Source organism: Antedon mediterranea, chromosome 4 (assembly GCF_964355755.1).
Source record: "Antedon mediterranea chromosome 4, ecAntMedi1.1, whole genome shotgun sequence".
Lineage (NCBI taxonomy): Eukaryota > Metazoa > Echinodermata > Crinoidea > Comatulida > Antedonidae > Antedon > Antedon mediterranea.
In genome coordinates, this window is record NC_092673.1 from 276,498 (window position 1) to 297,607 (window position 21,110).

General features: G+C 33.9%; 2 protein-coding genes across 5 annotated transcripts; both read left to right on the forward strand.

Annotated features, from left to right (window-relative positions):
• The first annotated feature begins 73 nt into the window (after positions 1-73).
• On the forward strand, positions 74-4,244 carry LOC140047491 (uncharacterized). 4 transcript variants are annotated; one of them, XM_072092532.1, is made up of 5 exons: positions 74-176; positions 739-1,278; positions 1,946-1,993; positions 3,151-3,256; positions 3,722-4,244. In XM_072092532.1, exons 2-5 carry the CDS (start codon positions 783-785, stop codon positions 3,981-3,983), a joined length of 912 nt encoding a protein of 303 aa, XP_071948633.1. In that variant the 5' UTR covers positions 74-176; positions 739-782; the 3' UTR covers positions 3,984-4,244. The 4 variants fall into 4 exon arrangements, with proteins under 4 accessions (XP_071948633.1, XP_071948634.1, XP_071948635.1 ...); XM_072092533.1 differs by having other exon boundaries at positions 742-1,278; XM_072092534.1 differs by having other exon boundaries at positions 74-142; positions 742-1,278.
• A 7,594-nt stretch (positions 4,245-11,838) lies between these two features.
• Positions 11,839-18,950, forward strand: LOC140048125 (uncharacterized). Its single transcript, XM_072093160.1, has 7 exons — positions 11,839-12,283; positions 14,384-14,462; positions 15,072-15,121; positions 15,528-15,674; positions 16,079-16,220; positions 16,540-16,749; positions 17,065-18,950. Exons 2-7 carry the CDS (start codon positions 14,384-14,386, stop codon positions 17,253-17,255), a joined length of 819 nt encoding a protein of 272 aa, XP_071949261.1. The 5' UTR covers positions 11,839-12,283; the 3' UTR covers positions 17,256-18,950.
• Positions 18,951-21,110: the final 2,160 nt, after the last annotated feature.

A 21,110-nucleotide genomic window follows, 5' to 3' on the forward strand; every position in this document is an offset into this window, starting at 1 on the left:
CAGTAGTTTTAGTAGTACAGTACAACTAACTAAAAATGAGTCAAGCCGAGCGAGAGGGCAGCATTAAAGTCGAGCGATGATGAGACGTTGTAATTTTCTAACTACGGTTTTTGTTGAGAATGTAAAACATTAAATAGTTACGGTATAATAATTCATAATTATGGTTAGAATCTGCTGTAGGTATCAACAATATTATAATAATTTGTACAGGTAGTGACTGTCTATAAAATGCACTTTCAGCTAGGCTAGGCCTACAGTAGTTACATCTAGGCCTAGTAGTAGGCTAGTACGTAGTAGGCCTAGGAGGCCCTAGTTCTGTACATCCTGCCAATTTAGCCTTTTTTTAGTCATCAGAGACTAGCTGAGCGTACTGAGGGTTTAGGCCTAGCCTTATCTTATATTATTAGTATAGTATATATTAGGTATATACTTTCTCCAAAAAGGAACCACATTTTGAAGACGTCTTATGACCAGGTTGTTGTTACCTTGAGTAATTACTAAATTAAAATATTATTTTATATTAATTATTTATTAATAAAATATTGTTGAAAGTTTTATAGATACATTAAATTGAATTAGGGTCTACTCTAGGCCAAGACCTATATAATGTTTTTTATGTCTATGTTTGAATAACAAAAGTAGTTGAGTAAGTCTACACATGGAGTTACCTCCATGGTCTAAACCATTAGATAATCATTTATTTATTAATATTATATTCATTTAATTTCTTAAAACTAGTAGTAATGACTCATCACCATTATGAAGCAGTAGGAAGTTAAAAGATGGACCAGAAGAGAATAAAATCACCGGTGTTGAGAATACCCCTTCGTCCAGAACGTTATGAATGGGAGGAGATAAGTAACTCTCCACCACCATCAACCCAAAACATTTTAAAACTGTTTGATACCAACACCCTTGTCCGAGATCATCCAAGGAAGTACAAACTCCTGCTTGCTCAAGATGAAGGAAGTGAGCAGGCCATACCACAGACTTTAGAAGAGAGACGACCAAGAAGCAGCTCGACCAAACTTATCACCAGTAGTCCTTCAGAATCAGTCAGGAAGAACAAGTCTTTGGTTGATTTAAAAACTTTCTTTCAACACAACAGTGATGCACATGTGAAAGGGTATTCACACCACGAGGCTCTGTCAGATGCAGATGCTGGCATAGCTAAGTTGACTCTTGACACAGATGAGCAGAATTTAGAATCAACTAACTTGTCAGCAATTGCTCAGAAATATGCTGGTTTCCCACAAACTACAGAACCTGATGGTCAAGGTATCTATGTTTTAAAGACTTTCCATTTTCCTAATTGTGCAACATGTGCATCTGGTTCTGTATATCACAAAAAGGAAAATGTGATTGCATAATAATTTAATATAAATATATGTCCTTGAAAAACCATGTAAAATGTGAGTACATTATCATTACTGTAGGCTTACATAAATGTAATGCAAAATGTGAGTACATTATCATTACTGTAGGCTTACATAAATGTGAGTACATTATCATTACTGTAGGCTTACATAAATGTGAGTACATTATCATCACTGTAGGCTTACATAAATGTAATACAAAATCTAAAGCAGTACAATGCACGATAACAATTAATCAAACACTGAGAATTTTGTTATATAATCTGTGGATTATGTTACTTTTAATGATAATTCCTCACTTCATTCAACACCCGCTAAATGCCATTATATAAGCAAAGCAATTATAATAATATTGTAACATAATACGTGGTCGGTCAAGATAACTTTAAGTGACCACCACAAAATATATAGAGTGAGACTTTTAACTGTAATAACATTTTGTTATCTTGGTTTTTTACTTTTTTTAAATAAAAATTCATTATTTGATCTGGTTTGTCAAAAAGTACTGTACCTCAATTAAAGACTTAAAATATATAATAATTTATTTATCATTGTTTTTATTTAAATAGAAAGAAGATTTTCATTTGGCATTCCACAGAAACTAGAACATCAACAAGGTAGGTCAATTTTAGGACATTCTTAATGGTTAGCCTGCCCTCTATCAACACTCATTCATCCATCATTGTTACTATGTATTAATTGTATTACATAATGATAAGTTTTTACAATTTTACCCCTACAGCCGAATTCGTTTTAACTACTAATTATGCATTCTGAAATTGTTTTAATTCTGCAAAGTCCGAATCAGACATTTTAGATGTCAAGCCTCGAGAGAGTACAATATATATAAATTAAGTCTATGTATAGCATATTAGTGCTATTTTTTACATTATAAAATGAATTTTTGAACTTTAGAAATCAGTTGAATATGTTCATGTCTAAAATGGTCATCTTTTTACCAAAGTCTTCACTCACCAAATTTTAATTTGTTTTTAATTACTAAATGATATTTGGTGTATCTGCCTTCTGGGACTGTTCCTACGCAATCAGCAATACGCTATTTTATTCCAATTAATAAGTAAGCTTATACTACAATCATTACTTTTGTATTTCTGTAATCCCCTCTATACCCTATGGGTACAATTGTCTTTAACACCAGAAATCTGAAACACCAGATGAAACGCAATTTTTTGATGAGTTCCAAAGATATTGAGGGGGTGTTTAAGATGTTTCTTACAACAAATTTGATATAGTATCTTTTTAATATCAACATTTTTTTTCATAGAATGTTAATTTTACAAAATATAATATACACAAATTTCTATAGTCAGGTTTTGTATTGTATCAATTTGAAAAATACCAGATTGTTTAAATTGGCCCCATATTTACACTGTATTCATAATATTTGGAACCGTTTACCTGAAAACATAAAGTGTGAAACTAAAATCGGAAAATTTAAAAAGGAAATACAACAACTATTAATAAATAAATACTCACTCATGTAGAGTTCACTTTTGTTACTTTTACTTTTTATTTCTATTTGTACTTTTATTGTTTTATTTGCTAATTAGATATCTGTATTATAGGGTAATGCGTTTAAGAGCTTCGGCTCATTGCATACCCGTCTTGTATCAAATAAGTTTATAGAAATATTCTTGTGAAAGAAATACTGTATAAATATATTTTTTGTTGATACAAATAAATGGTACGTATATAGTACCGCGAATGATTGACTTAATAGTTTAGTGATAAACATTTCCCTTTTATTAAATAGATCGAAGAGTTTCTATGGATGACTCTATCCTTAGGAAAGGTGAACATTCTGACGAGAGCAACAAGACTTCATCAATGCCCTCAACATCTGCTAATGTGCAAAAAGTGTGAGTAATAATTATATGTTGTTTATTTATTACTCTTAAAAATACAACATCCCTGTCCATGTGGTCCCATTCCCAAAACACACCACCACTATGTAAAAGGATTTAATTAACACATACTCTCTACGTTGTGTCAATAATGCCTTCTTGCATTTACTTTATATATATATATATATATATATATATATATATATATTCTGTACAACAACAACTCTTTTTTTTTGTCATCTGTACAATGATTTCTTAGACTAAGCTTCTTTATTTGCTATGGATATATTATGTAATCATGGTATTCCAAAATAAAAAGATGAATGAATTATAATTTTCTTACACATGGTGTATGGTTGTAGCCATAAAAATGATCGGTATTATTTGTCAACATGCTAAATGCGCTATAAAAAATGGTGGATATTAACCATAGGAACTAATTAACAAATTTTGTTTGATGACAAAATTGTTTGTTTACAGTGATACACAATGTGAATCAGATGACATGATGCCTGTATCGATCCAACCACAGCCTCGGCGTTTTTTAGGAATTGGAGCTTATTTTAAGCCACTTCCAGAAACGTTGTTGGTCCCAAAAGACAATATTAAAACATCCCATCTCACAGAAGAGATAAACAAGCGAGGAATAACTGCTGCAAGGAAAAGCAGTGATGTTACAGACTGTAAAAAAAAAGTACCAACACAAGCAGAAATGAATATGTGGGCCCCCTCAGGATTGTGATTCGGCTAGTTTCAATCATTAAACCATTACTACGTCATCACAAGGAGCAGGCTGATGACCCCAGCCTAATGACCCCAGGCATTTCCCCGCCAACATTAGTCCTCTGGGCCGCAAAGAAAATGATGATTTGACTCATAAACCAAACAAATTTGGTGCTCGCTTCAGTTTGTTTCATTGTCATGAATATTTCAAAGATCCAATTTAAATCCCTACACTTCGTAGACCAAGTGTAGTAGTTTGATTAAAACTGCTCTTTCCAAACAGTGTGTGGTGATTTTTTTTTAAATGAATTTACTTCACATTGGACTACTGTATCTCTATATATTAGGCCTATATATAATTACTCACACACTGAGAATTTTAGCAAACTGTATTGACAATTTGTGGACAGAATCTTAATGTAATATTTTAATTGTTCAAGTTTATTTTAAACAAATTATAAATTAGCCCTCATGTCGTGTATACACGTTTCATCCGTCGCTGTGCTATAGTTTATTTGTGTAGGCCTGAGCCTGTATCAACCTCGCTGATATTAGTGTTACTAGACCCGTGCAATAGTACATTGCTATGATTAAGTACTTTGTATTGGTTAAGCTAGGATGAATGCATTCAATATGGCCGTGATCCGTTTGACGGCCCAAGTAGAACGGATTCGGAAAGGGTCTATTGTCAGACTGTGCTGGTGCAATTCATTGCGTGGTTTTAAATCGTGTTTGTGAACAGCGAATTTTAGAAATATATTTATATTATTAAGTAAAAAGCAGCATAAATAAAAAATAAAATACTGTATACATATTATTAATAACCGAGTCTAAAAAGTCTTTAAAAGTTTTATGATTTAAAATGTTCGCGTTGTATTTTAAAATGTATAACGCTAATGTAATGTAATTAGCTTTCATATATAAACTCGATATCGGTTGCATGTAATTATATTTTGTTGTACTTTAACAATATGATTATATGATAATCTGCTATACGCGTTTTATGCTTTCCTAAAAACTGTTGTCGTTGTTCCGTGGTTGTCGCAAATTGTACTGCACAACAACAACAAATATATATTTTATGAGTTGTATGTTGTATATGTTCTGATCAATTATTAAAGTTAATAATACAATGATATATAAAATGTGTGAAATTTGCCAATTTCTATTTATGTTGAGAGTTCCTTTGATTAAGCTGAACTTGTGTTATAACGTGGTGATACACCGTGTTCGGAAGGTGATTTAATCAGTTTGCACAGCCTACATTATGCACGTATTACGTAAAGAAGTGTGCAAGTTTTATTTAAAATTTCCCAAACCATTGAAATCAAACGTCGCCGTTTATGATTTGTTTTGTTTTACCAGACACACGCATGGCGCAATATGTACACGTCACTTTGACGTCAGAATACACACATTCATACATGACGTAAACCAGCGTTTGAATTTGTATTTAATAACTCAATTATTAACAACTACTTAGGCTCTATTTACATTGATGTTCAAAAGAATTGTTATTTTTCTCCGAACGACATTGAACATTTAAAATGTGTACAGTTCACCTAATCTAACGTCTTAACATTTTAATTTCATCATAAATGAAATAAAAACAACAATATAGCCTAAGTGGGGTAAAAAGAATGGGATTTGATTAGTGTGGTTACGTCACGAAACGTTGTCACCAAGAAACACAAAACTGCCTCCACGCGTTTGGTGTTTGCTCGGTCGTGTGGTGTCAAGTATACGCACATATTTAGCTTGCGACAACAATGTTATTTTATCTCATACGAACGTAACAGTTTTGTCAATAATTTACGCAAATACTACTCAATGTGTACGAATGTAAAGACTGCGTCCATGTCTGAAATGTTATACCGGACCTGGAACCAACCTCATCTACCGCAGACAATAACGAGGTGACGTAACGGTGGTGATTATCTCATTAATATTTGGAATTAACCAAAATGTCAATAAACCAATGTGTGCTTCGCGTAAAAGGGTCGACCAATGGAGAAATATATTTCTCCATGGTCGACCTAAATGGAAATTGAAGCGTATGGAACAATATTTATAGAAATGTTCTACCTCGCGTGAAGGCTCTTTCTAAAATTATAGGCTCTCCCTCCTCCTAATTATTACTGTAGTTTTCGTTACCATAATTCTGAGAGCACAACAATTGGCCTTGCATTGAAGTGTGGATTTAGGTCTATGACCACAACAACAACCCAGATGTGTGTTTGTACGCTAGACGATAAAGGAATGATTAATATGCCGCCCCCACATCTACACAAATTAAGTTTATATAATACTAAACACGATTTCCGTAAACCACTTCAAATGTGATAATCACTGAAACCATATTGTATGGGTTCACACCTGGTATACGAGCAAAGAATTTTAATTAAATTATCTTAATTACTTTGTTAATATTTGTTGTGAAACATGATGGACTGTTCTATTTTTATAGTAACACGTCCAGCAGCAGGTATCCGTTTCACACTGTTGCTTGTTTTGTATTGATGTTTAAATACAGCTTACACACATTCGTAATTAATCAGTTTTTGCTAACTCACTCTGTGATGACGTTAATGACAATAGTATCTTTTATACCAACCAAAGTAATAAAAACACAAATTTAAACTATATTATAATAGAAAGCGACTTGTGTTACAGTGAAGTTCCTGTTATGTGTTTTAACAATAACTTGCAAACTTCATTTATGATATTTGATAGTCAAACAGGCCGTATTTTTTTCGAAGTTCCGCCGGAAATAATCTAATATAAATATAAAGAAGTTTTTTTAATAACGTGAATTAAAAAAATATAGCATTGTAGTATTATGATTTTAAAACAAACATATTTCTTTCACTAATACTAATACTCACAGCCCACCTTTTTTTGCAAACGGCACAAACTTGTTTCACACTTTGACGTACCGTAATGACGTAACCACACCGTAATCTATCAGATCACGACGTGATGTACCATCCAAACTATCGCAAATTGCTCAACTTAATTGTCGTTGCGTTGCGTCTCATACGTCGTTGCGCCTCATACGTCTTTGCGCCTCATACGTCTTTGCGCCTCATACGTAGGTGCGCCTCATACGTAGTTGCGTTGCGCCACATACATCGTTGCGTTGCGCCCAATACGTCGTTGGGTTGCGCCTCATACGTCGTTGCGTTGCGCCCAGTGGTTGCGCCTCATACGTCGTTGCGTTGCGCCGCGCCTTATGTGTGAGGGCGTGTGGCGCATTGTGTTGGACGTTGGACTACCGATCGTCAGACCTAGGTTCGAATCCAACTCTCGCCGCATTGCTTGTATCCGTAGGCAAGGTACTTTACTTACGTTGCCTCTCTCCACCCCCAGGTGTATAAATGGGTACCCAGTTAGATCTAGACACAACTGCGCTGGTTACCGGCTGCATTATGGGAGTATGTTTCCATACGTGTTTGATCCCAAAAAATACTGGGGTAATAATGCTTGTAAAGCGCCTTTGAGCATGATTACTCATGAAAAGGGCGCTATATAAATCTGGTATTATTATTATTATGCGCCGTTGCTTTGCGCCTGATACGTCGTTGCGTCGCACCTTATACGTCGTTGCGTTGCATCTCATACGTCTTTTCATAATAAAAGTTTTAATTTTATTTAACTATTTACCAAAGATACAAGTAGGTGGGTTTACATTGCCAAATAAATATTTAGCTTTTTTTTGTCGGTCCGTGGTGTTATTTTTTATCGTGGTCCCATACCCGTTTATGTTCATTATTTATAATTGAATTGCACGCTGAAAATGTTAACGTCAATGGCGGAATTTGTCGAGTATATGTAATTGTTTTAGTAATGCGAATCTGAAGTGTAAATAGTTTATCACGTATGTTTACCACAGTAGTAAATATTTGTTGATCAATTTGTAACCGTATTATTTTGGAACGATTTTTTCACTCCAGATTCACTCACTCCGGTGGTTTACAAATACACACATTATTTTATTTATTTATTTAGGCGCATTGCTAAATTGTAATTGTATGTACACTGTCCCGATTTGATGGCAATCCATTCAATGACAAATTGTTAATAATAATAATAATAATATTGCTAAATTTTAATCGTATGTACACTGTCCCGAATTGATGACAATCCATTCAATGACAAATTGTTAATAATAATAATAATAATATTGCTAAATTTTAATCGTATGTACACTGTCCCGAATAGATGACAATCCATTCAATGACAAATTGTTAATAATAATAATAATAATAACACCAATAATAATAATAATAATAATAATAATAATAATAAATAATATTTATACAGGATAAAACAATCAGATAACAGTGTATCTGTTTTACATTGTGGTCCTGTCTTAATCAAAATATACAAAAGAGAAACTTAATTAAATATAATACAGTTTTTATGAACAGAAATGAGATTTGTATCTAGCCTTAAAGGACGTAATTGTTGGTGCCGATTTAATATTAATTGGTAAACTGTTCCATATTTTTGCGCCTGCAACTTTAAAGGACGAATTCATTTTACTAAGGGGGTGTATTTAGGTAGGCCTGCCAATAGTTGTATTTGATTGTATTTCAAATAGTATAGCTTAATTCATTCACTTTTAACAAAGAATTAATTTATTGTTACTGTAAATCCATGCCTCCGTTATGTACACAAAATGGTTTCTTCTGATTGAATACAAGATTGCTATATATAATGTGTCTTCTATAGTATTCCGTATACGTGGGAGTTGTTGGAAATATTTGTATCCATCTATACAATATGTAGTGCAAACTAGGCCTATTAATAGGCCTAAATATACGGTAGAAAGTTATGAAGCCCCAGAATATCCGGTAGGTATAGAAAAGCCGTATAATATTATAAGTAATGCTTTGCTGCTAATTGTGTTGTGAGACTGCGCAAAAAAAAGCCATGACAATACTCCCAAGATATAATTACTGTAACATTGGTTTATATCCAGTATTTTACAGTATGCCATGATTAAATGGAAGGGGCGAATCATTCTTAGCCAATCACATTTTGAGAAATGGATGATAATTAAAAACAGACATTTGTAAAACTATTACAGCAATCTTCTCCACCCTCCACTCCACACATAGTACATCCCTACCCCTCCCCCTCCCTTCTTTGCAAACATACCGATAGTTCCACGTATACATACAGATAGTACATCGACTTTCCTCCACTCGTATTATATCATCCTTCCTTTCAATACATACCACCATAGAAGCACATCACACTTCCCTTCCTCATATACATATTACATCTCCCCCCCCCCCCCCACCCTCTCCTTCACCTTCCACAACTCTCCCATACACCTTCCACAACTCTCCCATACACCTTCCACAACTCTCCCATATACACCTTCCACAACTCTTCTCTTCCACGCATAGTATAGTACTTCCTCTGTAATCGATTCATTCCTATTTAAAAAGAATGATTGATCTGTCCGATTTCACCATTCTTATGTGCTTAGTTGCAAAGATTTTGAGCTTAAACTTAAATGAATAATTCAGGCCTGTTATCCGGCTGCTATTTCCAAAATGTTGTCACAGTCATGGTGCACATACATACGATTTAAACCAGTTTGTCACACAACTGTGTTCGATAAAACTCCAAAAGTAATTACATATTTCATAAATTTCCTATATACTATAATTCGGGTAATTCTTAACTTAAGTGGTCGTTGCTATAGACAATCGTGTGTTTATGACGACAGTAGAATTACCTATATCATAATGATCAATGATTATTCCTTTAATTAAAATAAAAACAAAGACATCATCAAAAAACAAGGACATTATATTAATAACAACAATAATGATACTGTGATTTTGCCTTATATAATCGTAATCATAATAAATGACATAGCCCTACGGGTTCATTTCCTTCCGGATTATTACAAATGAAGTCCCAAATACTGTAACTAAAATGTATATGACGTTTATAACATGTACTATAGTATGATTTAAGCCGTGTCCCTTTTTCCAAAAATTAAACAAATTGTTTTATCTATTTAATATTTAAATAAATAATACCCACAAAACGAAATTATAAATCTAAATGCATAATTATTATGAAATATGGTTTATGGTGTCATTAATGTGTGGTTGTTGTCGGGGTGGAGTAAATAAGTAAAGAGTGACAACAAAGAGTTGATTCTTGTCGCGTGCACTTTCTCACGTACTCTTCTCAGGCTCTTTCTTTCATCCTGTTGTAACACACTTTTAAACTATAACACCATAGACTATGTATGAACCTGTATATAATAAATACTTGTATTATTTGAAGCTCATATTATATTAAAAACTGTATAGACGTAACAAGAGTCACCGGGGACGCCCTGTACTACAGTGTAGTGCATTGTGATGTCACATGGACGGCGTCAAACAACATCGCCTTATTATCGATTTTTACAATAGCTGGCCCGGAAATCTGGATTTGGGATAAAAATAACCTTTAGCTTACTTTAATTTTTCTTACTAAATTGTTATTTGTTATTTTATTCAATCGAAACAAACAGCGATAATTACCGCCACTAACAGGTTTGAAACAAATGAAAATGTTGTTGATAGTGTAACACTCTTGCCCCTGTATCACTATTTCTCCCTACTCCAGTTTTTAACATTCCATAGTGGTTTCTTCCTGTCCCTAGTTACTCATATTCGCTTTCCTATACCTAGATCCTTAATCTATTACTAGCATTGATGATGTTTTAGCAGATTCATTATTTACGGTGGGATTGTTTTGATTCCACCATTAAAGTTACGTACAACGAACCCACCCAAACACTTACAATAGTAAGATGCTATATTTGACAATTTAAAAACAAATAATTGCTTTGTAGATAACATTTGTCGTCCTTTTTGTAAATATTTATCAGCTTTAGTATCTGTTTTTGTTAGCGATCCGTGATCGTGTTGATATGGTGAGGAAGAATGAGTTTGAATTATTTTGAAGATATAAGTTATAACGAGGTTGAAGATGAATTTGGTGGTATATGCTGGTGTCTAGTGTGTGGTTGCGGTGTTAATAATGATAATTAATTTTAGTCTAGGTTGTGATATTAGTGAAAGTTGTATCTCTTAAGGATTTCTTGTTAATGGTCTATTTTGATAGCATTGTGATGTTGTGTGGTGGAGGAGCGGTGTGCACGTATTCCTACTATGTATTGGAAATGATGCTTTTATGATGGTTTAGTGTATGTTTTTATGATGCTAGTATGCGTGGTGACAAAAAGTTCTACTACGTATGAAGGGCCTCGCAATATGCTAGTAACGGCTACGCATTCTCATTTGAAAGGCGGTATTATAGTTAGCATGAACTCATTTACGTCCTCTGGTTCCTTATTTTATAAATTCAATACAATCATAATTGCAACAACCTAGTAGGCATACATGTTTTTGGTCCTGAAGCAGATCTAGGCCCATTTTTTCAATGTTTGACCCCATTCCACCAGTTGTCTACACCCACTATACAAACAACGTTGGCCCACGCATTAAAATACCTTATAGTATTAAAATAAATAATTACAATTACAATCTTAAAGATAGGTTAAATCACATGATATATACATTGAAATGAATTTTCTAAATAAGGAATACTATACTATTAAATCAATATTTCCAATTTTAGATCAGATTCAGAATTAGTATTTTCCAGGTACACTAAATTAGGGTATTGTCAGAGGTGCTACAGTATATGGTAATGGGCGGTTCTTGACAGGTTGCTAAATAACCTTATATAGGCCTGGCTAAAATGAATAGAATAGCAATAATTACAAAATAAATACATGGCTATATAAATTAATGTGTAAGGCAAATGTGAATTTAATTCTTCCTCTTGCTGCTCTTCTGTGACATTATTATTGCCGGCGGGAATATGTGTCGTTTTGGAGGGTGGGATGGGGGTGGAATTTCGGATCATACACCAGCTTGAAGGATGGTATTCAGTGTTCAAACAGAGATTTGCGATCAGACCAGTAAAGAATATCGGTCTAAGTGCAGTGCAAGTCGAGTGCAAACGGCAAGTGGTTTCGGCGGCGGCAAGTTCCGTATACAACAGGTCGTCTTACCCACACGGATAAGTGAGCAACTGTACAGTAGTACTCTAGCTACGATTGGCAACTTAAGAATGGGCTTCCGTTATACACGCTACGTCATTGGTTGAACGCGGTGAATATAAAAGGCTATTTTTACCGATGAATACTTCAAGTCTCATTTGACAGTGAGAGGTGAGCGGTTGAAGGCATATTTTGTTTTTATATTATATTGTATCTCAAGTTTTCTTAATAAGGTGAGTTTTAGTTTTTTTTCTTTCATTTTTTAACCACAAATAATTTGTGAATACATAGGCCTACTATAATGTTTGTTCATATCCTCCACACGTATTTTCTTATCAGATTTTTCAATATGTTGATCAGATAGGATAAAGTTAGTTCTTAGTTAAAACATGGGATGATGTTAAAGTCCCAAATTAAAACACACAACTTGAACAACAGTTCCTTCCAGGCTAGGATTTTATAAAGTAGAGGCCTAGACTTATCAATAAAGATGACTTTGTCAAAGTGATCATCATGATAAACTCACAGAAAGATAGAGAAGGGTGGTTAATTTCTCAATAATTATTATAATAATTATTAATTGAGTGAAGCAATTTACACCGGTGTTATATCGAATTCAGTATTTTTTAAGTCCTATAACTGATTACGATAGGGTTAGATGAAAATCGTACATTGTTGCTCAGTTGATACCGGTATTATTTTAGCATAGGCATGTAGCACCCCTCCCTCTTCTCTCCCTATTTAACATTTCTGGATTTGCCAAAGAGATCGGGTTATCTACTTAACCAAACCTGTTAACCCATGGGCTTGTATATCCCATGTACCTTCCTGTTTTTAAGAGTTCTTAAAAGAAATCTCTCCGGTAGAAGTTACTGATAAAATTGTTTACGATACTATCCGACTCCCACGATCCATGGCAGACGTGTAGAAAGTCAAACGTTTACAAAATATTGTCGAAATATGTGTTTCTCTTCCCCGATGTAAATTAATATAGAATGATGCAAGGTGTTGATCAAATCTTTTACACATTGCCGAATGTACGTACACAAACTTGCATTCGTTATGGTAATCGACATTGGTGAATAATCTAATTACCAATTCGTAATGACCAACACCTTACCGCATATATACCGATACTATCGCCTAAAATAACATTTAATGCGAATTAGTTAAATGTGCCATAATCACATCAGGCTTGAATATTATGAAATAGGCCTATACAGTTGTTTTCATTTCTATGTCCGTTCATTGAAATATTATATTTTGTTTCTTCCATTTTTTATTCGTTTTATGGCTTAATTAATTATATTAATTTGTTTCTGTCAAAAAAGTAGGAATAGGATATTATGTAACGGAAATCTGTACTAGCTCTAGTCACAACAATGACATCGCATCCAGGATACCAGGCCTATCGCAATTAAATACTCTCACGAAAAAACTCCACAGGCATAGATATTATAGTTACATACATTAAATCCATTTATTTATTTTTTTACAAACTTAACCGCAAGAAGACGTAAATAAAATCGTTGCGTAACTGTTGTTGTTCCGAGACTAGCTACTAATTGAGACACTCTCCGGTCGGTAAGACCGTGGAGGTAGAACCTTCCGCCTTCCTTCACTTAATTGTGCCAGGTTCAAGTCCCAGTGGATCCTTTAAATTGCTTTCTTTCGTGCTACTATATTATTGCCATAATGATACTCTGGTACAAGTTTGCTAGGTGGTCTGGGATAAATAGGATTTGTTTACATGGGTAAAAATATCCTTCCCAACGGATTCATGTTTTGACCGCGAAGTTACGACAACGTATTATGCGATGTTGTTAAACACGGAACTCACATAACCACAGTAAAAGTAATAATTTCTAATCGATTTACTAATTAATTTGGTTAATTGTTTGATTATGAATGACGCGGATGGATCATGACGTCGGTGATTTTGATTGTAAATAAACAACCTCAGTTCGTTTATACCAGCCGGTCTTTGTAAAAGTTTCCTATCCTGGTGTCCCCCCCCCCCCCCCACCCACATAATCCATAAAACTCTGATAACATATTGTTGCATTAGGTTTTTAACGAATTCTGTACACAGGGATTTTAAACCAATTTCAGGTTATTGTTAAACAATGTGTTAACATCTATCTAATTTACATAGTAATTAGGATATAAATATTTATAATATTATTTCAATGTGGTTCATAAATGAATGCAAAACAATGTGTCGCTTGTAAATCAATTGATAGTCTAACTTGTTTGTTTTATCACGTATTCTTGTTAATTTTATAGTTTTTCAGATGTTATCACGTATTCTTGTTAATTTGATTGTTTTTCAGATGTTATCAAGATTATTATTTGTTTGTATCAACATGATGATGTGGTGCAATCTTGTGTCACATAGTGCCCATATACCAGGTAACTTATTATTCTCATAACCTGCAGACTACTTACAATATGTTTACTTATAATAAGCCGAACATGCACCGTGTAAAACGTTAGACTACAAATAACTGTGAACCCATATATTATTAAAGCCAAGTTTTCTAGAACCTATACAAAAGGATAAATAAGACAAAAATTACTGGGACATAGTCCGTTGTTATTATTATAACCCATGACATTAAATAATGTATTGTTAGCCTATGGCTTGATTGCAATTGGAAGAAGCCATGGTCCCTTTCACCAGCTAATCATGGCATTTTATGAATACTACACGTACTTAATTATGTGGTGTTTGTTGGTCCCTTTCACCAGCTAATCATGGCATTTTATGAATACTACACGTACTTAATTATGTGGTGTTTGTTGGTCCCTTTCACCAGCTAATCATGGCATTTTATGAATACTACACGTACTTAATTATGTGGTGTTTGTTGGTCCCTTTCACCAGCTAATCATGGCATTTTATGAATACTACACGTACTTAATTATGTGGTGTTTGTTAACATTCTTGATACAGGGTACACAAGTTTAATTATATACTTTTTCATCATGTTTTATGTCATTTATGTATTTCTTTTGTAGAATCCATATTATTGCGCCTGAAGGGCAAAAACGGTGACAATATAAAATCGGTAAGTTATAATCAATTAGTTAATTTGTTTCTAATAGTTATGGGGATTATTTAACGGTAAACCTTTAGTAATTTGTCCTGTACCTAACACACAAACAAGATAAAAGGTTTCACCCTACTTAATAGTTATGGGGGTTATTTAACGGTAAACCTTTCGTAATTTGTCCTGTACATAACACATAAACAAGGCAAAAGGTCTCACCCTACTCAATAGTTATGGGGGTTATTTAACGGTAAACCTTTCGTAATTTGTCCTGTACCTAACACACAAACAAGGCAAAAGGTCTCACCCTACTCTATGGATTATTGATTGCCGTCAACTTTATTTATTACTTGTAAAAATTCTTTCCATAGAAAAATAGTTAGCACTTTCTTTTATGTTTTAATGTTAATTATGTTTGTTATAGGCAACAAGTAGAACACTTTTAGAGGATGAAACATTTCAAGACGTAACGTTATTAGAGTACTCATCTGACGTCACGCGGTTACGCTTAAAACGATCTCATAGGAATCCAGAGGCGGAGGAGCACAGAGGGAGTATCTTACGTAAATTGGTAATTATTATGTATTTTATTTAAACTTATGTTAAATCGATTTTGTGTGCGTGCCATGGTAAGTCGAGTACACTGTGCACACAAAGGTTATCTTTCCACCCATACTTTCGCCTGTTAAGCTTGGTTCCCACTATTTGGACAAGGACGTAAGCGAAACGCAATTGACCAATGACAAGCGACAATTCGAGTAATTCATCGCTTGTGATTGGTCAAATCACTTACTTTGAGTCAAGTCGATAGTGTGAACCACACTTTATGCACGAAGATGGAGATATACTAGTTTATTTATTCCTTCCTAACAATGGTAAACTGAATATCCGGAGCATCATCAATATCTTAATAATAATAATAATCAATAACATTTCGATCGTACTTATTTTAAAAGTATTATATTTATTTTACAGAGACACTCTCAAAGAAAGAATAAAGAAAAGAAGGAAGATTTTACTACTTTTATAGAAACCACTGAGACATTACAAACTGAAAACTCTAATAGCACTAACAGTACATATATAAACGAACAATTCAAACCACCAATGAATCAAGGTAATTCAATCATTCTTACAAATATTTAATATCATTAGGATTACTATTAGCTTCTCAGTAGATAGAAGGATATCTACGTTAAAAATTTATTATAGAAAGAATCATTGAACTACCTCCGGTACCGCCCATATATTCGGAAGCAATATAGTCACGCATAAACAGGGCATGATGTCACCGTGTTGTCATCAACACATTTATTTGTTACATATTTATTGTTTATTATTTATTTATTTGTTATTTTAAAAAATTGGCCTATTGAGGGTGTCAGAAATCTGTGTAAAAATGTATCCAGTTTAACTTCTAACTGTTATCTGTTTAGGTGTAACCAATTGGTCGAGAGATGCAAATGCATGCCGAGAAAGTCGACGCACGTCATATGACGACCATCGTGTATACCCACTATGCACAATATGTACAGCTAAAACTACTTTTCCTGAAGGAACTATTCCCAGAGAAATACATGAAACAATATGTCTTCCATCGGGAAATCATGTCGTAAGAGATGACGAAACAAATTCATGTCTTAGAGGTAGGCATTCATATTAATATGAAGGGATTAAAATGTGATGTATAGTCTCGGTTTCTGGGCGTATGTCCTGGTCGTTAATTATTACGTAAACGCAACGCAAGCGAGTTGATCAATCACAAGCGATGAATGGTCAAATAATTGCGCTACGCTTACGTAATAACGTCTTAGTGGGAACCAAATTAGAGGTTTTTCATTCGACTTTGGAATCAATGTAAAATGTTAAATACAATTCAAATTTTAGTGGTTAAAACATAGGCCTACTTGTAACTATAAAGAATGTTATGTCAATTTGATTAATGTTTTCTTATGTTTTAGGCTTTGGTCGTTGTAAACAGCGAACGAAACGTATTGAGTTAAGAAGACTAAAAGTTGGACCTCGTCCTACGCACTTATACGAATCAGAGATTGAACAAGATGACTGGGAATATGCTCATTATGATTGGCGCTATTCATGTGACTGTGAAGTAAGACCTGGAAACTTTATATATGACTTTACTAAGCCATGAGAAATAGCATTAAACGTATGGATTCAACGAAGAAGGTAACACGGCCCCGGTGGTGTCGCCAGTGCCGTGCGGACACAAGACCGACGACACGCACATACACACATACTGCTGTACTGTCAGTGTGTCACTGGTGATATAATAACTAACGAACAGAAGACAATCCCGTCTACAGTCTTACTACGGTAGTTCTTATAAAGATACGCTTGAAATGTGCTATAACTTATCGACGGATACGGGCGAAATAAGACTACGGCAGAACATTTCTACATACTAATCAATAGTAGCCCTACTACTGTATAATATACGCTGAGCCAATAGTAGCCCTACTACTGTATAATATACGCTGATCCAATAGTAGCCCTACTACTGTATAATACTGTATACGCTGAGCTAATCTGAACATCAGTATAGTTACCCTCCTTCAATCTTAAACCTCAGTTAAAGCCAATACAGCCTGAAAACTATCAACTGACTTGACCGAAGTCATTTCCAATTATTCTTTCATAATGGCCGTGGGAAAAGATACAGGTTTTAGAAAATGTAAAGTATTTATTTGTATTCAATACATTACGTATATAGTAGGCATACGTCTTGATGGCATTGCCTATAGTAGTGTGTATATGTACAGTTTCAAACCGACCTAAAATGGAAAATGTATTTAGACCACTAACCTGCTATATTACGAATGTTATCATTACGAGCACTGTCATCTTGATATCATTATAATCCCTCCATGAAAATAAAAACAAATTAATGATTAAAACACAACGTTGTAGGTTTAAACACATGAAACGGGACAACATTGTATGTTAAAATACAATAGAAAGAAGAACATTGTAATGACAAAGCACAATAGAATTAAGACAACATTGTGTGTTTAATCACAATAGAACGAAGTATCTAGAATACTTTTTATTTCCTCACTAATTCAATCACGTGATACTAGTATCATGTTGCATATTTATTACATTGTATTTATTTTGTAAAATATTACCTAATGTATTTATAATTATTTATAAATATTAGTTCGATACCTTGACGAAAAGTCGAACTGCTTTATGGGCCTACAACATAATGTACAAAGCAACTCATTATTTATATTAAGTTAAAATAAGTGTATATAAAAAATATGTATATGTATAACAGAATCTGCTGTTAATAATTTAATGTAGAATTTTTTAAAACGTTGATTCAAAGACACCGTCCAATTAGTATGCATAAAATTAGCATTCATTTAGTTTCGGTGGATGTCCTTTGAGTCTTAGATAGCAAGTAGGGCCTATGTGTATTTTTTAAATACGTATCGGTGTAGGGCCGGCCTTGCTGCCTCGTATGCTTGGTTACCACTAGAACGCGGCGCAACGTTTGGCCAATCACAAGCGATGGATTAACTATTGCTTGTCATTGGTCAAAATATTGCTTGCGGTGCGCACTGCGTTCTTGTGATGCGTTCAAGTACAGTGGGATCAGTATTTTATCAAATTTGAACGGCGAGAATCTGGTGTAATGGCATGACATTTGGACTAGGTCTCGAGTCGGCTGACTGACTACCGCCAATAAAAAATATCCTAATATTATTGGGCCTATGCCTGTATTTTTATTACTGTAGTGAAGAGGGTCACGTGCAATATCGGTTTTAAATCGAGAGTATTTATGTTGAATAACCGAAGAAAACAATGTTTCATATTATGTATACACAAGATGAAAATAAAATAAAAAAAGATATATATATTGAACTCGAATCTTTTTTTCTTTATTTACTGTTATCTAATAACAATGTTATTTTTTATATTTTCAATTTGTGGATAGTTGGATGGCCGACTGTCTGTATATCCACCCCGATCACCTATCTATGTAGGGTAGGGTACCCAAATAAAACAAAAATCAATGCCTATCTCGGCAAAAATATAAATCCGATAATCCAAAGTATTTCATTAAATAAAAATTATTAAGATGCTATTATAGGAGATTTGATGTAAATAGAAAGTTTCTATATCCAGAGCCATCTATTCTATTTATACATGTATTAATGAGGTGAAAACGGAGATGGTTTACCCAGTGTTACCCTTTACCCCGGAATAACTGGCTGGATTCAAGCTAATCTAAAATAAGAAGCTGATAGACATCTCCGCATTATAGACAAATACGGCACGTTTTAGGTTATATATAGGTATTTTATTATATTTTTTTTAATGGTAGGCCTATTTCCCTTTTGGATTAATACATTAATGAAATTAAATGAAAATAGGTAGGCTATGGCCTATACCACATTCTATAATAAGTTAAGACTGTTTTATATAAGACAAATAATGAAGATGGAATTATGTTATATGGTAATCATAAACCATAATATGGGGTTTGTTGACATGGTCTGGAGAAAATTGCCCAAATGTTTCACTGGTAGGCCTGTACGGCCTGTCTCAGTCTAGCGACCACATGTAGAGGCCAGGCCAACGCGATGAAAGCCAGGCTGGTGGAACAAAACGCGTTACTGTTAATCGCAGCACGCTGACTCAATCCGTCTAGTAGCTTATTAAATATATTGACAAACGCGATGGAATCGACTCTGGTGGAGCAAAACGCGTTACTGTTTATCACAGCACGCTGACTCAACGTCTAGTAGCTTATTAAATATATTCCCAAACGCGATGGAATCCACTCTGGTTGAGCAAAACGCGTTACTGTTCGTCGCAGCAAGCTGACTCAATGCGTCTAGTAGCATAATTATTATATTTATCGACAACTTAATCTTTGTTATATATATATTCTATAAAACAAATCCGAAACTGTTCGTTTTGAGAACAGTAGAAATACATTTTGGAGTATATACGGTAAACGTCAACATAACTTTCTTATTGACATGAACAATTGTTATTATTTGATTATCATGATAAAATGTAATAATATTTTGTGAATTCGCTAGTAACAAAACATGTATATCTAAAGTAGTTGATTTTAAAAGATATCAGTGTTTATCTCTATGGCTGGTAAAGAGGAAACAAATTATCTCTGTTTTGAGAATTAGCGCATTTGATGGGTAAATAAGAAAAGGAAATCTTCACATCACGTTTCAATAAAATTGTGAGATAGCCGATATGAAACACTTTTAATTCTCAAAAAATGTGTTTCGGGAAATGGGCCGGTCTCGTCGATCTATTTAATGTTCGATTGTACTCACTCAACAGATAAGCAGTCCAATTCTTCTAAAAAAAAAATAATTTTAACTGGCATTAAATTCCGAAAAATTGAGATGTTGTAATTTTAGTAACATTTGTTGTTATTTGTCTCTTGACTTTCCTTGCCTTTTGTGTATTGTGTGGCATGGAGGAAATTTGAAAAATAAATATTTGTTTTAATATTAAAAAAGTTGTTAAAGAATAAAAGAGCTCCGTCGATGATCATGGACACGATGACAAAGACAATTTATATACAACAGTGTTTCAGTTAAAACGATGGGAAAATGTTTAAATTTAAATGATGATGACGTACCAGATTTCAAACGTTTAAAAACCCGTTAAATGTATTCAATCATCAGTGACTTCAAATTGTTCTTTCATCCACCCATTAACAATGGATTGCCAGAAATAGTACATTAACTACCAAGAAGGATTCCAATTTAATGACAGAACAATTTATAATATAAAAATGAGATCTCATCCTCGGGGATAGAACCGGAAATAGGATCTTTGACTTGGAAATATTGTGTACCTGACTTTCCAGATTAGAGGAGATATCGTTTGATAATCTTCTTCCTAATCTTTTACAATTTTGCTAACACGTGATAATAGATTATTGAATCCAGCTCGGAGACTCCCCAGGTAGCCTATATTATAGATATCTAGCTCGGCGACTCCT

Excerpts from the sequence above, each read along its gene's own strand:
- LOC140047491 (XM_072092532.1), top strand. The coding sequence starts at position 783 with ATGGACCAGAAGAGAATAAAATCACCGGTGTTGAGAATACCCCTTCGT. Across the intron at positions 1,279-1,945 it reads TACAGAACCTGATGGTCAAG|AAAGAAGATTTTCATTTGGC; the intron begins GTATCTATGTTT and ends TTATTTAAATAG. Across the intron at positions 1,994-3,150 it reads GAAACTAGAACATCAACAAG|ATCGAAGAGTTTCTATGGAT; the intron begins GTAGGTCAATTT and ends TTTATTAAATAG.
- LOC140048125 (XM_072093160.1), top strand. The coding sequence starts at position 14,384 with ATGTTATCAAGATTATTATTTGTTTGTATCAACATGATGATGTGGTGC. Across the intron at positions 15,675-16,078 it reads GGAGTATCTTACGTAAATTG|AGACACTCTCAAAGAAAGAA; the intron begins GTAATTATTATG and ends TTTATTTTACAG. Across the intron at positions 16,750-17,064 it reads AACAAATTCATGTCTTAGAG|GCTTTGGTCGTTGTAAACAG; the intron begins GTAGGCATTCAT and ends CTTATGTTTTAG.